Genomic DNA, 18,008 nt, shown 5'->3' on the forward strand with positions numbered 1-18,008 from the left:
AATCAATCATTGATAACATTCTGAACGGAGAAGTTTGTTATTAATTTTAAAAAACATTCGCAATTTGTCAGTAAACGGCATTTTACCGAGTGATATAGGCGCGTCGAGAGATAGAACAGCTTTCTGGTGTTCCACAAGGTTCGAGTCTAAATCCACTACTATTTATTGTAATTACAAACTAGTTATTTTCAATCTCTCTCACTTCTTTATAATATTCTTGACAATCCTTGCGCTCCAAAATATTTTGCTGGGAATTTCATATACCTTTTTGATCATAGTCTTTCACTTCGCTCTTCTCGAAAGAGAACACTTTCCATTCCTCGACATAGCACATTATTTTTCAGCTATTCTTCCGTTCAAGCTGCCAGACTTTGGAATGAGCTACCTCTTCGTTTAAAAAATACACCTTCTCTCCACCTTCATAAAACGCCTGAAACATTATTACATATCCCCAGAATCCTGAAGTCCTAGAGTTTTTACTGTTTTTTTTTTCTCTAATATATTTTTTTCATCCCTTTTTTTTATTGGTTCCTCTTTCTCTCTCCTTCCAAATTCATTATCTGATCCTACATTCCTCATTATTTAATACGTATAACAAAATGTACTTTAAAAAATTAATTATTCCTGAAAATATGTGCAAGCTTTATCTCCCAATGAAAAAACTGTTATTTTTGATTAGTAAGGTTTTTTAAAAAAAATATACATTTTAACATATGTATGTATCTTTTAATATATATTTTAGGTTTTTTAGCACAAAATTTTGACCAATCTCTTCTTTTGACCAGTATGTTTTTTAGTTGGTTGGAAGAAACTGCTTTTAGCAATAAGTCCGCCAAAGTATTTATTCTCTGTACTTAAAGTTTTGAATAAATAAATAATGTTCAAATATTAATAAGCACTGGATTTGACCTCGAAGGATTTTAGCTGGATATATTTACATCTGAATTTATTTTATAAAGAGTCTCTACAGTATGAACCTTAAATATTTTATATGGACTTTCTGTATTGAATGTTGAGGGTTTCTTTAAAATAACTTTAATAATTAATATTTGTACTATTTTAAGAGGGTTTAATATATTGGCATATGCACCACCCCATCCTACAATACCATATTGTAGCAAAGATTGTACAATTGAGTAATAAGCCATTGATTAAATGATTGATTTTTAAAATATTCCTAAATCTAATTAATATGAACATACCTTTTCTAATTCGTTTAACTAGTTCACTGATTTGGTCTTGCTCATTCCAAACCCTTCTTCTCTGCAATTCCCATCTTACAATATCCTTGACTTTGAACATCCTTTGAATTTCAGTTTTTTGTATTCTATGACGAGCGGTTGAAGACATTACTTAGAAACATCACTCTAAATAAAGATATTTTGATATATTTGTTCCTTTTCAAAAATATTTTTTCAACTATCAGAAAACCAATCTCATAATTTTTTATGACGTTGGCAATTTATAAAAATAATAATTTTACAGTTGTATTTTTTCCAGATAATTTGGGACGGTACATATTAAATTAAGGATACGACAAAGCTTCAAAATGTCTGCTTTAAAAATGGCGATAACCGTCGTTGTTCGGAGTGCAGCGACAAACAGCCTTTCTTCAATAAAAAACAGCAATTTTTCAAGAAATGTGAGTTGTAAAATTATTTATTTTAATCTTATACAATATAATTTTAATCAGACCCATAACAGCTACGCAACGTTTTAAATTTGAGGTTATAAACGTTTTCCATAACATCCCGAGTATAGTTTTTCAAAGAAAATGCTCTTGCCACAATATTAAAATAATGAAAACCTTTGATCTATAACTTATTTACTCACTTACCTATTGTAATTATAGAGCGAGAGAAAAAAAAGAAATCATTATTCTAATCATTGAAATCTCTAAGAACAACTCTCTTTTTCTGCTTAAATTGGTAGTCGGAATCATACAGAATAGTTGATTTTTTAAACCTAATTTGTATTTTTTTGCGCAAATTCTTATAGTTTTACTCAACGAAAATACATTGAAGCAAATCTAAAATAAATTTCACTAAAACTTAATTTTATATACACATGTTATAAGATAAAAAAACATGTTTCATTAATTTTGTAGATTTTTTAACAGTTACAGAGTCATCGAAAATGAACGTTAATTAATTTAACAATATTATGTATCTTTTTGGGGTGATACCGTGTATGTTGGATTTGATCCGACGTTTCGGCTACCATTGCAGGAGCCATCTTCAGGGAAAACTGTGTGTTTTATAGAGAAATGTTTGTGTTTATGTACTAGTAATTTGTACCGTGTCACAGTCAGCAGTAGGCACATTTCTAGTTTTGTAGGAATGAATAATTATGTTTATGTACTAGTAATTTCTACTGTGTCGCAGTCGGCAGTAGGCACATTTCTATTCTTTTTTGTCATATGTAGTGCTGGGAACCATGTTGAATTTAATTTAAGCCCGTCGTCTTTGTTTATATTATTTGGATGTCTGTGTATTTCAATTGCCTCTTTTATTATTCGTGCACTATAATTACTAGGTTTATGTACAATTTTTGGTTCAAAGGCGAAAAAATGTCCTGTGTCTATAAAGTGTTCCGCTATTGCGGATTTGTCTGGATGCCCAAGTTTACACGCTATTTTGTGTTCGTCAACGTCGGATCAAATCCAACATACACGGTATCACCCAAAAAAGATACATAATATTGATAACAGTGACCGTGAAAACCTTCGCACCTAGTTAATTAATTTCTTAAGTATAAATTCCTTTGGTACCTACATACAGGATATAAAACATTCTTAAAAACAATAATATGACAAAACGTGCACTTAAAGACTTATAATTTATAAGCTAATTAAAAAAAACAAAAATATTAAAAGAGACTGTTTTAGTGAATTTATTTAACATTTATTGTTAACAAGAGTTAGCGAAATGTTAGATTGACTTTTTATTGGAAATAATTTTGGTGTACATATTATATCAGATGTATAAAGTCTAAGTATATGTATAATTATAATGAAAAATGTGGGGTCATGATTTAAGGAAACAATGAGGGGATTCAGAAAAAAAGGGAATTAAAAATGAATGTACGGTTCTAAGGATATAAATATAATTATATTTCAGGCAAATTGGCATTTTTGGATTATTAAATAATAAATATTGTAATTAAATTGGATAATTGTTTAATCAATTAAGTAGTAGCTAGTCGTGTTTTGTTTATTTTGCTTTTTGCATAAAAATGTCTGCCTTAGCAGGTTCTACTTAATTAGGCAGACTACACACAATCCCGGGAAATCTGTTACCAAAAGCATGTAGTTTAATAAACAATGATTATAATTATTTTTAATAACTTACGAACACATAATTATGTTCGTCATACAAAAACTCTTGATCAATAAGCCAACTCCTCCTCTTGCTCCCTAAGATGATAGAAGGGATTGTATTTTTTCTAGTGTAACCCAATGCTATCGGCCCATGGAACATTTGTTAGCACCCAAATAAGATGTTTGAGCGTCAAAAATATTAATAGTTACATGCAATACATCACAGAAGACAGGAACCTTGACTTAAAGGTTGATCCTAAGACTTTAAAGTAAGTAACAAAACATTTCATTAAATCAAAAGTACTACTTTAGTAATTTATTCTCAAAATAACAAAAAACCACATTGTTTTTAAATTACTTTTAGGACATTTTTTACACTTTTTAAATACGCTTAAGTGTTGAGCTCTGTAATTCAGAAACCACAAGTTTGTCATAAAATGTAATTAGATCTTAACGTAAAAAAAATATTTCATCCATTATTGTCAAACTCATATTTTATCTTAAACCTACGGGAACGGAGTTATGTACCAACAATATGTGCTATTTTTTCAAGATGGCGGAGTGAGAAGCGATCACTCAAGATCCTTATGTACCAACCTACCTTTTTATTAGACTCTAATCGACAAATATTTCAAATCACCTAACCCAACTTACGACACATATAAATAATATATTTAAATAAGAATTTTTGTGGATATCTGCAATTTGTTTCAACGATTTTCGTTGATATACTAAATAAATAGAACCACAGATAAAAAGAATAACAAAAATTCTCACTCTAGAGGAATAAATCTACTGAGAAAAAATAAAAATGATATTTAAGATGAAAAAAAAACAAAATAAAGACAAATATTGAATTTAATTTTAACTACAACATACATAAAATAAATACAAGAGCATCAAATATTTGAACTTGCGAACAACCTAGGACCAACAGAAAAAGAAACAGTTTTTTGGAAATAGCAATAAATTTTAACAATTCACTTTCTTATGACCTAAAAAGTTTACAAAACATATACGTACTTAAAAAACATCTAAATAAAACAGTTCTTACAGCCCGTTTGACGAGTGATATGTGATGTTATTTTATCGACTTTTTATTTAAACTATTGTATTATTATATATAATATCCCCTCATACCAGCGTTTTTGATGATTGGAAACATTTCGTACAAATGAAATATGTAATGTAATGTAAATAAAATAATTAAAAGCAGAGAAATGCGTGGCAAATTATAATTGATTTGTTAATTAAAGAAAAAAAACGTATTACGAGCACTCAAAATGCGCACGTGAATTTTCATGTTAGTACCTGTTCAGATCTATTTTTAATTGCTTTTATCAGTTATTGACAAATCCAAAATCAGTGTAATATTACGGCATGTTGATTTTATTGTATAACTCTTATCAATGATTGAAATATTTTCTTTTTTTTGTGATGAATTGATTAAATCTCTGAAATACAAGACTCGAAAGATATCAACAAAACGTCGTTACAGATTTTGACGATTCATCATCATCATCTTCATTGGCTGTGATCGCGCCACTGGCCAGAAGCTGATGAACGATTATCTTTACATTTTTTTCCACTGAACCCTAATTCAAATGAGTGCAATTACCTACCTTGTACTGGGGTTCTGGCAGCTTATTGTTCGGAACTTCTCTCGCAGCGGCAGTATCAGATTCTGTGGTCAGGGAGGATTGGCACTTGTCGGTTTCTTGATTATTAATACGCGATAACACGACACAGTGGTTTATTTATTGGTCTCTAAAGAAAATATCTGCGATCGCGCTGGGAATATGAAATCATATGCATACTCGGTGAAAGTTTGGTTGTTATTAGGGGCTGGAGAGAAAAAGTGGTACCCAGAGGATGATTGCAACATCTCAACTAGGGCCCAGTAGGTAGCAAATAAATCTAACGCCACATCCTGGTAAATGTGCCATACACAAATAATACTAATAATTCCTGCAAAATACATATTATAGGTGAAATGAACATCCAGGCATTAACAAGTATACGATAAACAAATGTTTATATTATTTATTAATTGTTAAAGTAAAAAACATTGTTGCAAACAACTGTTGTGTACATTTGATTATTCACTCTTTTCATAAAAGTGTTATTATCTCAGTTTCATTTTTCTATAGCTGGCTGCTTTCTGCATAACTATATTTATAATTTTCTTTTATGAACAAAAATTTTGAAGACATTATCCGTGTCTTCCAAATTTCTGATAGAAATGCGCAGAGACTGTCTTAGAGATAGACAGGCAGGCTATCTCCGCAGGACAATGGATTACCTTCACCACAGCGCGCGGCCGCATTGTAAATAACTCTCTATTAGAAAACGGAAATCAAGTTCGGGTAGAGTGGGGTTTAAACCTCGGACTGTCCCGTGAGTCCGCAACACAGCCACGGGACCACAACCCGATTCAACTTCGCTCCCATACATTAAGGTTGGGACCCGGACTCCTTTGTGAACCGCTCATTTCGCCTTTTGCGACAAGTATTTATTTGCCAAGGTTGATGAAATAAAATGATGAAATGAAATAGGATATATTTATAAATAAATGTAAACATTTGTACGGTCGGTGATAAATAAAAAAAAATAGCGGTTGAAAACAAAGTTGATTTATTTTAAATTGTTTATTTATTTACCGTTTTAGAATGGAGAAGCCAATAGAAAAACCTCTCTGCATTGTTCTTCCTTGGATTGGCTCTAAACCAAAAAATGTTAACAAATATGCTCAAATATATCTGGAACAAGGATTCGATGTCTTGACGTGTAGAGTAACACCTTGGGAAATCTTAAGACCACTCAAAGGATCTAAAGTATGTTTAATTAATGATTGATTAATTCATAATAAGTACCGATTGAAAGTAATTTTTTTTCATGTTTTCTTTTTACACTTTATTTTTTGTATTTTGGATAAAAAATATATTTTATATGTTACATTTAAACTCTTATTGATGTTAACGTACACATATGTATAATATATTTAAAAAATACATTAGTACTTGCAAATGTGATTTTTTTTATATTTTTATATATATATATTTGGATCTCTGTATTTAGTAGCCTAAAGTGTCACGTACAAAGCTAAGGTACTCGGAAAAAATCATTTTTGTTTGTCATGGAAATGGGATGTTCGATCACTGATTTTGGTTTATTACCTTTATGAGTCCAATCACTATTGTTGAAAAGTTCAAGAACAATGGCGCGTGATAACTACTTTTAATTACAGTGTGGATATCTGTTAAGGATATGCCATCTTTCCTGCATTCTGCTTCAAGATTATGCCATTGTAAACTGAAAAATGGGCACTGAAATAACAGGTGTTCGATACTCTGTGAAGAAATATCTTCGCATGGACAATAGTCATCATTCCTTAATTCAAACCTATATAGATAACTTCTCATAGCTCAGTGTCCGGTAAAAATTTGGGTCGTTTCGAAAATACTTTGGTGATGACGACTGAAGTTTGCAGCCAGCGTTGGGAAAAACCTTTTTTTATCCAGACACTGAAATTTATAAACCAACTGCTAATCATTATTGTTGATTATGACGTAGTTTGTATAAATCTGATTAATATGTAATCATTTGTCATATGTTTTACGTGCGCTTTAATCACTGACACTGTACAGATTTTTCAGTAATTAATTAATAACTCGATTAAATTAAGTGAGATTAAAAAATAATTCTTAATTTAATATATTTAGTTTGATTTGACTTGAAATTTTATTAAAATAAAAATTATATTACTGTTGCAAAACCAAAAGTATTATTTTCCAATAGTCTACCAAATTCGTGGGTTTAAGGCAGTCTGATAAAAAAAGAATGTTTTTTTTCGAAATTGCGCAATTGAAAATCAAGTAAACATACAAAAAATAAAAGTAAGAATTTTTAAAAGTACTTCTGTTGAAAAATAAACTTCAAAACTTTATGTAATTAAAACATAATTACTTTTCAAATGACAGATTATGCCCCTTAAAATTGAGACCAAACTTTGGTACATTGATTTTCCTGTTAAAACTAAGTATTGAGGTTTTTTTTAAAAGATTCAAAGAATATGAATTGAAAAAAAATGAATTTTCGTTTTTTAAAAGAAATATAAGTATTTTTAATTACATCAATTTTGTGGTATTTTCGTATATTTTTTTAATCCAGCATAGTCATACAAAATTTACTTGCTAAATCCTGCCTGAAAATGTTCTTTAAAAAGAACAAAATATACAACTTCATAATTTGAAAAAATAAGAGACATATATCAAGTCTTGTATCTTATGTAGACTCGTGTGAATCACAGCCACACAAGAGTTAAAAACAAAACTTTTGCCACAGCATTTTTTTTGTTCAATTTATATTAAAGTCAATTGAATAAGTTTTAACAATGTTTGAGTATGTCCAAATGCTTGCAGACTGGCTAGATTTTCTCCCTATGGAGTTGTTCATATTTAAATTTATTTCAATAGAGAGGGAAAACGTTTTTGAGAAGGGAATATGGAAGTCAAAAGATGGAAGAGTTGAGGAAATGTGGATGTTCAAACATGGGCAGAATGGTGAATGTTACACAGTGTGTAAAGTGGCCACTTTAACCAGCCAATGACAGGTCATAAGCCCTGTAAATGCCTAGACTTCCATATTCCTTCTCAAAAACGTTTTTTCTCTCTATTGAAATAAATTTGAATAGATTTTACTTTCATACTAAGGTTTTATATGAGAATCACTATACTAAACTTTAGTCCAAACTTTAAAAAATCGTCCGTACGCATAAATGATCATGAAAAGTACACCATAAAACAAAAGGTTGAATGTAATTCTGAATTTATAATTAAAAAATATTTATTTTTCAGGTTGTTGCATATGACCTCTTGAGATTTTTAGAAGTAAATACTCAGTTCAATCCAATGGTCATTCACGGGTTTTCAGTCGGAGGGTACATGTGGGGAGAGGTTAGCATTCACGCAAGAAAAGAAAAAGCAAGGTATAGTCTGATTTTCTAGCTTTATAAGAGCAATAATATAAATTCAGTAATAATTATAAAAGCCAGCAGAAGGTTAAAGTTTTAGACACAATCGAGAATCAATGCTTCTAATAACTATCTGAAACAAAAAGGAATTAAGATGTTTTACCGAAAGAGACTAAGGAAGTTTAGCCTATCATAATGATTTGTGTTGCCAATAATGATAGAAATAAAACATCTGTTTTCAAAGCAGCAGCAAGGTTTATTACGGGAGTAAAAAAAATATCTTTACATCTTACAATATCTTCGAGATTTGTACTGGTTAAAATGCCCAGAGAGAATAAAATACAAGCTTTGCTGGACAGTATTCAAATCCTTACATGAAATGGCTCCAAGATACCCATCGGACCTATGTACTGAAAATTTCTTCATGGGTCGATTATTTGGGATAGTTGCTGAATGTGCATCTTGAGTGGTTTATGTTATGTATATGTGCCGCATGTAATGCATATGTTTGTGTATGTTTTATATGTGCGTTCATGTGTGTGCGTGGGTGGCTCGGAGTGTACATTCGGTATTTTTATTTATTTTAATTTATTACCTCCATGGAAAACGCAAATGTCAACATTTATTCTTTTCTCACTTGAAATTCTTATTTTTTTATTATTTTTTGCATAGTTTATGAAAACTTAATTGGTCTTTTTATGTTAAAAAAATGTTGTTTTTAATACTTATTATGTATGACTGTATGTTTACTGAATAAAATAAAATATAAATGCATTAGGGAAAATACGTGTCAAAGAAAATCTACAATTAGGTCAGCATTTGATTCAGGCAGAGGAAAGCTTGCCAAAATCCGGCGCTCCCCAAACACTAGGTTCGGAGATCGTGCTTTTGCCATTGCCGGCCCCTCTTCCTGGAACCAATTGCCAAAACCACTTGTGAATCATCGACAGTCCCAGTCGATTCAGATCTCAACATCAATCTCACTTCTTTCGTTTATCATACTGTCAATTGAACGTAGTTATGCAGAAAGCAGCCAGTCATAGAAAAGTAAAACTGAGATAATAGCACTTTTGTGATAAGTGTGAATAATCTATACAACAGATTGAATGTTTTTGACTTTAACAAATGATAAACAATGAATACATTAGTTTTTTCTATATTACCAACAAGAATCTTATTACGTATTTGATCAGTTTTAATGACTTTTAAAGTACCATAAGATTTTTCTATTACTGTGGGTGTTTTCTGCTAATTGAGAAATGCCGCTTTTGTGATCGTCACCATTTCCAGAAGATGGTTAATACAGTTTTATGTATGAAAGCGGTCTGGCTGTTTTTAGCATAACATAAAATTGACCTTATTGCACCCGGTAACATCAATATACCATTTTTTTAATTTTTTGACTGCCTGCTTTCTGCATAACTACGTTCAATTTTAAATCAGAAAATTTAAAATGTAACTTTAGTTTATTTCAGTATGAAATTGTAAAGCACCCTTGAGGTGATTTTTCACAAAAAATGGCATTATATAAATCAGCCAAATAATATAATTATATCATTGCGAAAATTGGTTTGATTGATTGATTCTATGTATGACGATTTTGAAATAAAATGTATTTACTATACAAAATAGTCAAAACAAAGTACTATTTATTCCGGCTCTTTGATGACACTCTAGCTACCAATACGGATTTTTGTTTCCAAAGAAATCCACCCCCATCTCACGAAACGATGTGATAGACCCAGCATCCCTTGTCTTTTTCGGCAACTTATTAAACATCTTTATTCCTTTATGGCACATATTGTTCCAAGTTGCCTTGATTCATAATTTTGGGAGTCTGAAATAATCACTTCTCCTCGTAGAATAGCTTATCAAATGAATTCATTACAACATCAAGTAATTTACCCATCAAACAACGACCATAACACATTAACAATGTTAAAATGAGCCAATCAATAGGTTAGAATCCGCATAAAGATTGGCATAGCCAAACAAGAAAGCTCTCTCCAAATAGGCATAGTATTGATACAATCGGTCCTTGGCACGGGAAACCCCAGTGAGGTCACATTATTTTTATTATTAATTATAGTTTTTAAGCGAAAAATATGAATAAATAAATGAATAGTAAACGTTTTTAATAGGACAAAAATGACCACATTATTTTTTTGGAGTGGGAACATATTTACATAACTGCTTCTAAATATTTTGTTACTATACAATTTTATCACTCTAGGCTGACAAAAAAAAGAATGGTCCTTAAATTTTATGCATCAAAAGGTGTGGACGTCGTGAACTTTCGTGTTGAAATAAATAGTAATTTATTCATTTTATTTTATTGGGTAATTCAACAAAGATACATACTAGAAAACATACAATTTGAAAGCATTCGTCGATACAATTTTATATGCATAAATATCTTCAATTATAGAGTTACACAAAATAGATTATTATATTAAGATGTAAAACATATTTTCGAATATTTTTTTATACAGGATACAATGCAATAAAACGTTGTACGTGTTTACTTATTAAATAAGATTTATTCCTAAGAGATTACTCGCAAAAGCTGAGAGAGTATCATGAAAAATGTCAATTTTATTGTTTCGGCAGTATATATTATATTCCCGACACAAATAAAATCTGAATTAAACGCTTTGGCAAAGCGTGAGCTAGTTCACCACAGAAGGTATATGAAATTTTGTAAATGTAACAGCGAAAATGAATAATAAGGAAATGGAGTAAATGGACTGACCTTTTTGAAGATTCCCTGGAAACTACGGCAAAAATCCACACTGTATAATCTTCATTGTTTTTGACCGAGTGAATTTATTTTTGTTTAATATTAATTGTATTTTATATTTTGAAATGCGTTTTGTATCGAAAATCGACTAGCGATTAACATGAACTTTTGTAAAGTTCATCGTATGATAAATATATTAATAATAACTATTAATTTAGTTTTCTAAAATCTTTATATTGGTGCGAAAAGGACATGATAGAATTTAGCGAGAGAAAAGGAGACAAGTATAAGAATTTATTTACGCTGTGATACATTATAAAAAACGGCCTAAACATATTTTTCATTCTCCTAACACGAGGATAACACTAATAAAAACAAAAGTTTCGGGTATTCAGAATTACGCATTATCAGGCGCAAATATAAAATAAACTAATATAATTTTACGGAAGGAACTGAAAGAATTGGATGGAGGGGAAAGGAAACTTGTTGTATTCTTACTAATATTAAACTGGAAAGTGGCGTAAAAATAAAAAATTGTTTAATTTATTTTCATTTAAAATCTCATTCTTCAAAGTAAATGCCAAAACTCTAATTAATATAATAGTCCTAATGTTTTTTTTGTTGTTTTCAGGTTTAAGCCTGTAATGGACAGGATTAAATCACAAATTTGGGACAGTATTACAGATGTGGATGAGATTCCTTTGGGTCTTTCAAAGGGAGTCTTTATCAATAATGATTTTTGTCAAAAGGCTTTCCAACGAATAATAGAGTAAGTTACCCTTAATAAATTAAATAATGCCGTATTCCTTTGAGGGTTTGATTAACTCTTAAAAGGATTTGCTGAAAAACTCCTTTGGGAACGGTGCTGTAACGTAATGTTACATAAAGCAAAAGACGTAATATTCTTAAGTTCAGACATTTGAACAAAAATAATATAGAGACATACTGTGCAATAATTCATTTCCCATAATTTGTCAAAATATTTTTTTTTTGCCAGTTAAAGTAAAATAAATTGAAAATCATATTACGCTGGTCATTTAACAAGCGTGCACTCCCGCGCACTTCCAATAACCGGATGATTTGAACAAGTGAGAAAAACACGCACTACTGATGTTTTGTTTTATGCATGGTACATGTATCTATCGTGCTATCTGGATGCTGTTGTCTCTTTTATATAAATACAGGCCACAGAACAGCGTCACTGTCTTCTTTGCTATAAGTTCCATACTCCTCTATCTTATCCAGTAAAATAGATTTTTTTGTGGTGTTGGCACCACTTTCACTCATTTAATTATTCTTCGCGTAGCAAGAATAATTATTTTCTGTATTAAAATCCTACATATTTATATAAATTTGACTTTCCAAATCCGGTTGGAAAATGTTTATTTGAAGATTACAAAAAAATACAACTTTAGTATCAAAATAAATAAAATCTATCAAGTCTTGTAAATGTACACAGCCATACAAAAGTTAAATAGCTGCAAACGTATATTCCTTCTCTAAAATGAACGTTGTTATGGGGAAAACAGCCAGCCATAGAAACGTGAAACTGAGATATTAGCACCTTTATGAAAAGAGTGAATAATCAAATCTACACAACAGTTGGAACGTTTCTCAAATTTTACAAATAATAAACAAAAAAATTTTTTTTTTTATATTGCAAACAAGAATCTAATCATGTATTTGACCAGTTTTTTTATAATTTTAAATGTACTGTAAGATTTTTCTACCCTTGTAGGTGTTATCCAATTTCACGTTGGACTGAACATTCTTATGACTTATAAAATCAGTGCTCTATTTACTATTTTCTAAGAATATAATTTATTTTTTAAAAATTTTATTCATTTATTATTTTTTATATTTTTTTATAAATATATTGCATCAAATAAGTATACATATTTCATAACAGAAAATCTATATAAAACTAGTGAATAGAAAAGGAAATGGAGTGTTCTTTGTTTAGAATAGTCTCCATCTAACAATGCTCAGCCTGTTCTAAGATGGAGATTTTTTATCTTTTAAAGCATAAGTAAATCTGTATTAATATAACAGCAACAAAAAAAAAATTAAAACAACTTAATTAAACATCGTTAAAATTCAAATTTAAAGTATGTATCGTCTGCTTAGAGATAAAACTCATTATTTGCAATATTGACCAAAAATGAGTTGACTGTACAAAACTCATTATCTATATTTAATATATATGATATGCAAAAGTCATTATCTGCCCAAAGTGGCCGTACAATATAATAAAATCATTCAAAAACCATTAATTACATTATTTCGAATATTTATGAAAAGTAAAATTTATTATGAATTTTACTTGTTGTTGAAACCGATATTAACAAAGACAAATGTTTACTGTTCTTGCAAAAAAAATAAAATTTTATTCATTTAAAAAATAAGTAAAATATTTAAGAAAATGTAAAAAATAAGCAGACGATATAATGTGCTAAGAATACATGTCACTTAAACATAAATAATATAGTATAGTATATAATAAAAAACAAATATAAATTAATGAAATACATTAAAATTTTTATAATTTGTGCACCAATTATATAAAGTACTACGATTATTGATCTACATATATTTTTCAAAAAAATCTCTTGTTAAACTATTTATATGTGCAGTTATTTTTATTTTAAAATTTGGTTTATAATGGATACTAAATTTGAGTGAATGATTTCAGATACCACATGAAGAAGTACTATGAAACATCAACCATTTATTATTACAAAGGAAGCAAATCTTTTCATTACAATTTGTGCAAAGCTCCAGCCCTATTTATGTTGAGCAAGTCTGATCTTGTTGGGACAGTGAAGATTAGCAAGTCGGTCAGCGACATGTGGGCACAGAGAGGAATAAGGGTGAGTAAAGGTGCACTCTGATCTGAAGTCACGCAACCCGAGAGCGGGGAGGTACAGCAGCGGGGAGTTGGAAGTAAAATCTGACGCACGAAATCCGGATTTTTGTGGATATTGCCTAAAATAAGCGACCAAATAGCAAGAAGCACACGTGCAAACTGACCAACGTATCAAATATTATTAAACTGTGGAGTGATTTATTGAAATGTTTGCTGTTTGCACGGGGAAAACAAAAGACAAATATGAATTATGATTGAAAAAATTTGCCCAAAATTATTTTTATAATTTTAAAACGACTTTAAAATTAATTTACATATATGAGTAAAAATCACAATATATATGTAAATTTTATAAGTTGTTAGTTAAGTGCGTTTTTTTCCAAATCTAAAAATGAGTACTTAGGAGTAAAAAGAAAAAAAAACGTTAAAGGTTATTTATTCGATTCATTTGAAAGAAAATTTTTTGCTCTGTTAGATATTGTATTATTTTTTACGTTAGGTACATTATTTTATTTGATTTCAAGTCTTCAAAATGGAATGTCAAATAGATGAAAGTGAGCATTTTCGACACCGCGTTCTGCTCGCATTCAATCGAGGGAATATATAGCTGTCAAAACTGCTCACGACATTTGCGCAATGAACGGTAAAAACGCTATGAGTTGATGACTTATTTGATTATAGATAGGATAAGATAATGAAAGAGAATGGATAATTGACTAATTTGATGTATTTTTTTTTTGCTGTGTTTTTGTTCTCTTAATTTGGAATAAAACGGACACAACTTGTGTAAACAATCAATACAACTCCTCTTCGACTTATTTTATCATGGCAAGTATGAATTAGTTGCAATATTTGAAAAACATTTTTAACACTTTGTATCCCGGAGCCGTGTAAACACGTCATAATATAACCACGCGTTGTGTCCCGGTCACATGTTTTCACGTGATTTATCAGCTGTTCATAAAAGTGCATTTTATTGGCATCTAGTGACTTTTATAAGCACTTTTTCACTGCTGGTAAACTACGTAAAACACGGGACCGAGACACAACGCGTGGTTATTATAATCACGAGTTTACACGATTTCGGCATACAAAGCACAAAAAAAGAAATAAGACACTATAGGTATATGAGCAAATATTGCAATGTGGCTCTCCATAAAGGCTAATGTTGACAAAACTATTATACAAAAATGACTTATTAAATTGATTTAAATAAATATGAGAAATAAAATTTATTTAACCTAGTATTTTCATAATTATGACACTTTTAAGAAACCCTTCACAAAGAATGAAATTTCACAAAAATGGGCCGGGCACAGGGTAAATTCTGTGTGTATTCGGCCGGTTTACAAAATGTTCAATTCTGTTTTTTCCATCGCGAAGTCATGTTATTAACAATACTTTAAACTAATCATAATGAACTGACTTGTCCACTGTCTCTTCTGCATGTAATTACCTCTACTTACAACAAGTTGCTCGGCCGAGTAATAAAGAGACTGACTCGGACAAGTACTCTGTGAGAGTATTACCGCTTATAAAATAAATTTATTATTCATAAACATCACAAAAAATACTATTAATAGTTTTTTTAACGTTCCAATACTTTAATTTTTTTTTTTAAATTGGGCTAAAAAGTTTGGAAACTAGCAATATTTTTAGTATGTCCAAATGTTCGTAGACAAGCAGTCAACAGATGGAATCTTGAGGAAATGAGAATGTTTAAAAATAGGCAGAATGGTGACTGTTATTGTTTGATTTTAAAATTTCGTGGCAATTATTTTTCATTTATTTCAGATTTCATGGCAGTGTTGGGAAAACTCACCCCATGTGACACATTTCTTGGAACACACCAATGAATACGTCACTCGAATGTACGAACATCTTTCTGGCTTGAATCTGCTGCCGAACCCCGAGAAGATGCTGGCGAGAATTAAATAATAGGGCTTATTACAAACGCAGTGATACTGTTAGTTAAAACATTTAAAACGAACTATTTTACAAAGTGGAATAATTTTAATCAATATTGAAAGCACAAACTTTGCTATGTTCAATACTAAGTTACTTATAAATATTATATTTTTGATACTTTATTATTATTTTATTGAGGTTTTTTTCATTCACTTTTCATAATAATGATTATAAAGGTTTATTATGAACATAACAATAAATTAATCTTCTACATTTTTTGTAATAGATTTCTCTGGATAATGTGTAGTCTGCTGCTGTACTAAGTCAGTACAACCTGTTTTAAGGGAGACGTTTTTATTTGCTGTGCAAAATAATAACAAAACATGGCTACATACTATGTATTTATAATACAATTTTAATTATCCATATCATTATTTCGACTATTGTGAACCGACAATATAATTTAATTTATAATTACTATTTTTTTAATAAATATAATTAAACAATAATGCCATATTTTTTAATGTACGATACGATGATACACTTATTTATTTGACCGATTAGGGCTTTCACCTTCTGAAGGACATCTTTAAAAAGGAATTATTATAGGATTCTTTCAAGAGTAGTCGATACATGACATAAATCGAATTAATAATTATATTGATTGATTTTATTGATCCTAACATGATCCGAATCGAACTCAGGCGAAATTACCCCTCCTCATACCACTAAACCTTCACTGAAACCCTAATTGTCAAAATACCATTAGTAGGAAAAATTTTGTGCAAAGACCCTATTCGTCCTAACAACCTCTCAGACCTTAGGGCAGACAAAACGGGTCCTTGAGCATTGTTAGCGCGCAGTTTTCTTGAGTTAGTTAACTATTTAGATTTGTAATTTACTATTTAGATTTGTAATTTGACAGGTGGAAGCATTGAAGAGACATGAGTGTTTCAATAAGGATAAAATAGTGATTGTTGCACAGCTCGAAAATGTATCACTTAAACCAGCGAATGACAGAATGTTTTCCATCTTGGCTGTAAAATCTATCGATTTTGTAATTTTTTAAACTACAGCAAGAGATTTAATTCATACATTCTCGCATATTAATTAGACTAAAACTAGTTTCGTCATATTATTTAGGTACTGACTATAAAACACGGTGTAAAAATATAACATGGATTAACCAAATATGGCGCTCGTAAAGCCGTTCAACTTTTAAGTCTAAAATCACCGAACAAAAAGTTTAATTATTAAATTACTGTCAGATCCAAATTTTACTGTTCTCGATATGAATAAACGGCCAAATTTATTGAGAAATTTGTATACCGCACAATTAATTTAATTATCTTGCTCTGCTTTAATTTCTGCTATTTGCAAGACGATTTGTGTAGGCGATTCACTTATGTATGCATACGTAAGATTGGCATACATTAAAAAATATGTTTAACCCTTCCATCTCGGGTGTTTATTCAAATAAACACAAATTGTACTATTTATTTACTTATTTACCGAAATTAAAAATTTCTTAAGTTTGATTTTAATTTCCGGTATCCTTAAGTACATCTCAATTTATTCAAATTATTTTTCAGTCGGTATTGCACGGAAAAAAAGTTTTTTAGGCTTCTGTCCGTTTTGTTTGTTTTGAAGCGAATTCTTTCTTTTGATATTTGAGGCATGCTTGAAATATATTTTACTAAAAAAAAAAGTTTTATTTTCATTTTTTATTTGGATAACTAACACCTACATTTATCATACATACACAACAAAAAAAAACAATACAAATTAGCCAATTACAAGTTTTCACAAGTACCACAGTAAGTTAAAATATATTCTTAAACAAAAATAAACATTATACTCCAGGAATTTTAGGTATTAAACTTTTAAGATTGTTTGTACAAATAATATCTCAGCCCATCCAAACTAATTTTAAGACTTTTTTATTTTATTTTATTTTTAAAAATATTTTTTTAAAGCCAACTAACAGGCTTATGAAAGCCCTAAAATATTGGCAATATTGAGTATTTATAATAAAGTAACACTTAATCTCAACAAGTTTAAATTTGAAAAAGTATAATTATGGCATAATCTAGGCGGACATGGCAAGTGTGTCATCGCGAGTCAGGAGTGACAACAGCGCTAGCTTCTTTAATGCTTGCCTTTGGTATAGGAACACATCGACAAAACCGTTTAGTGAGATTTT

The 18,008-nt window shown here is 30.0% G+C and overlaps 1 protein-coding gene across 1 annotated transcript; it reads left to right on the forward strand.

Moving 5' to 3' along the window:
* Positions 1 to 3,457: 3,457 nt before the first annotated feature.
* On the forward strand, positions 3,458 to 15,835 carry LOC148284157 (uncharacterized). Its single transcript, XM_088242574.1, has 6 exons — positions 3,458 to 3,588; positions 5,988 to 6,153; positions 8,176 to 8,306; positions 11,663 to 11,800; positions 13,724 to 13,901; positions 15,692 to 15,835. The coding sequence occupies exons 1-6, from the start codon at positions 3,458 to 3,460 to the stop codon at positions 15,833 to 15,835; spliced, it is 888 nt and encodes a 295-aa protein (XP_088098700.1).
* The last annotated feature ends 2,173 nt before the right edge of the window (positions 15,836 to 18,008 follow it).

Source organism: Micrasema longulum, unplaced genomic scaffold (assembly GCF_059751315.1).
Source record: "Micrasema longulum isolate JH-2025_06_02 unplaced genomic scaffold, ASM5975131v1 h1tg000146l, whole genome shotgun sequence".
In the NCBI taxonomy this organism is placed as follows: Eukaryota; Metazoa; Arthropoda; class Insecta; order Trichoptera; family Brachycentridae; genus Micrasema; species Micrasema longulum.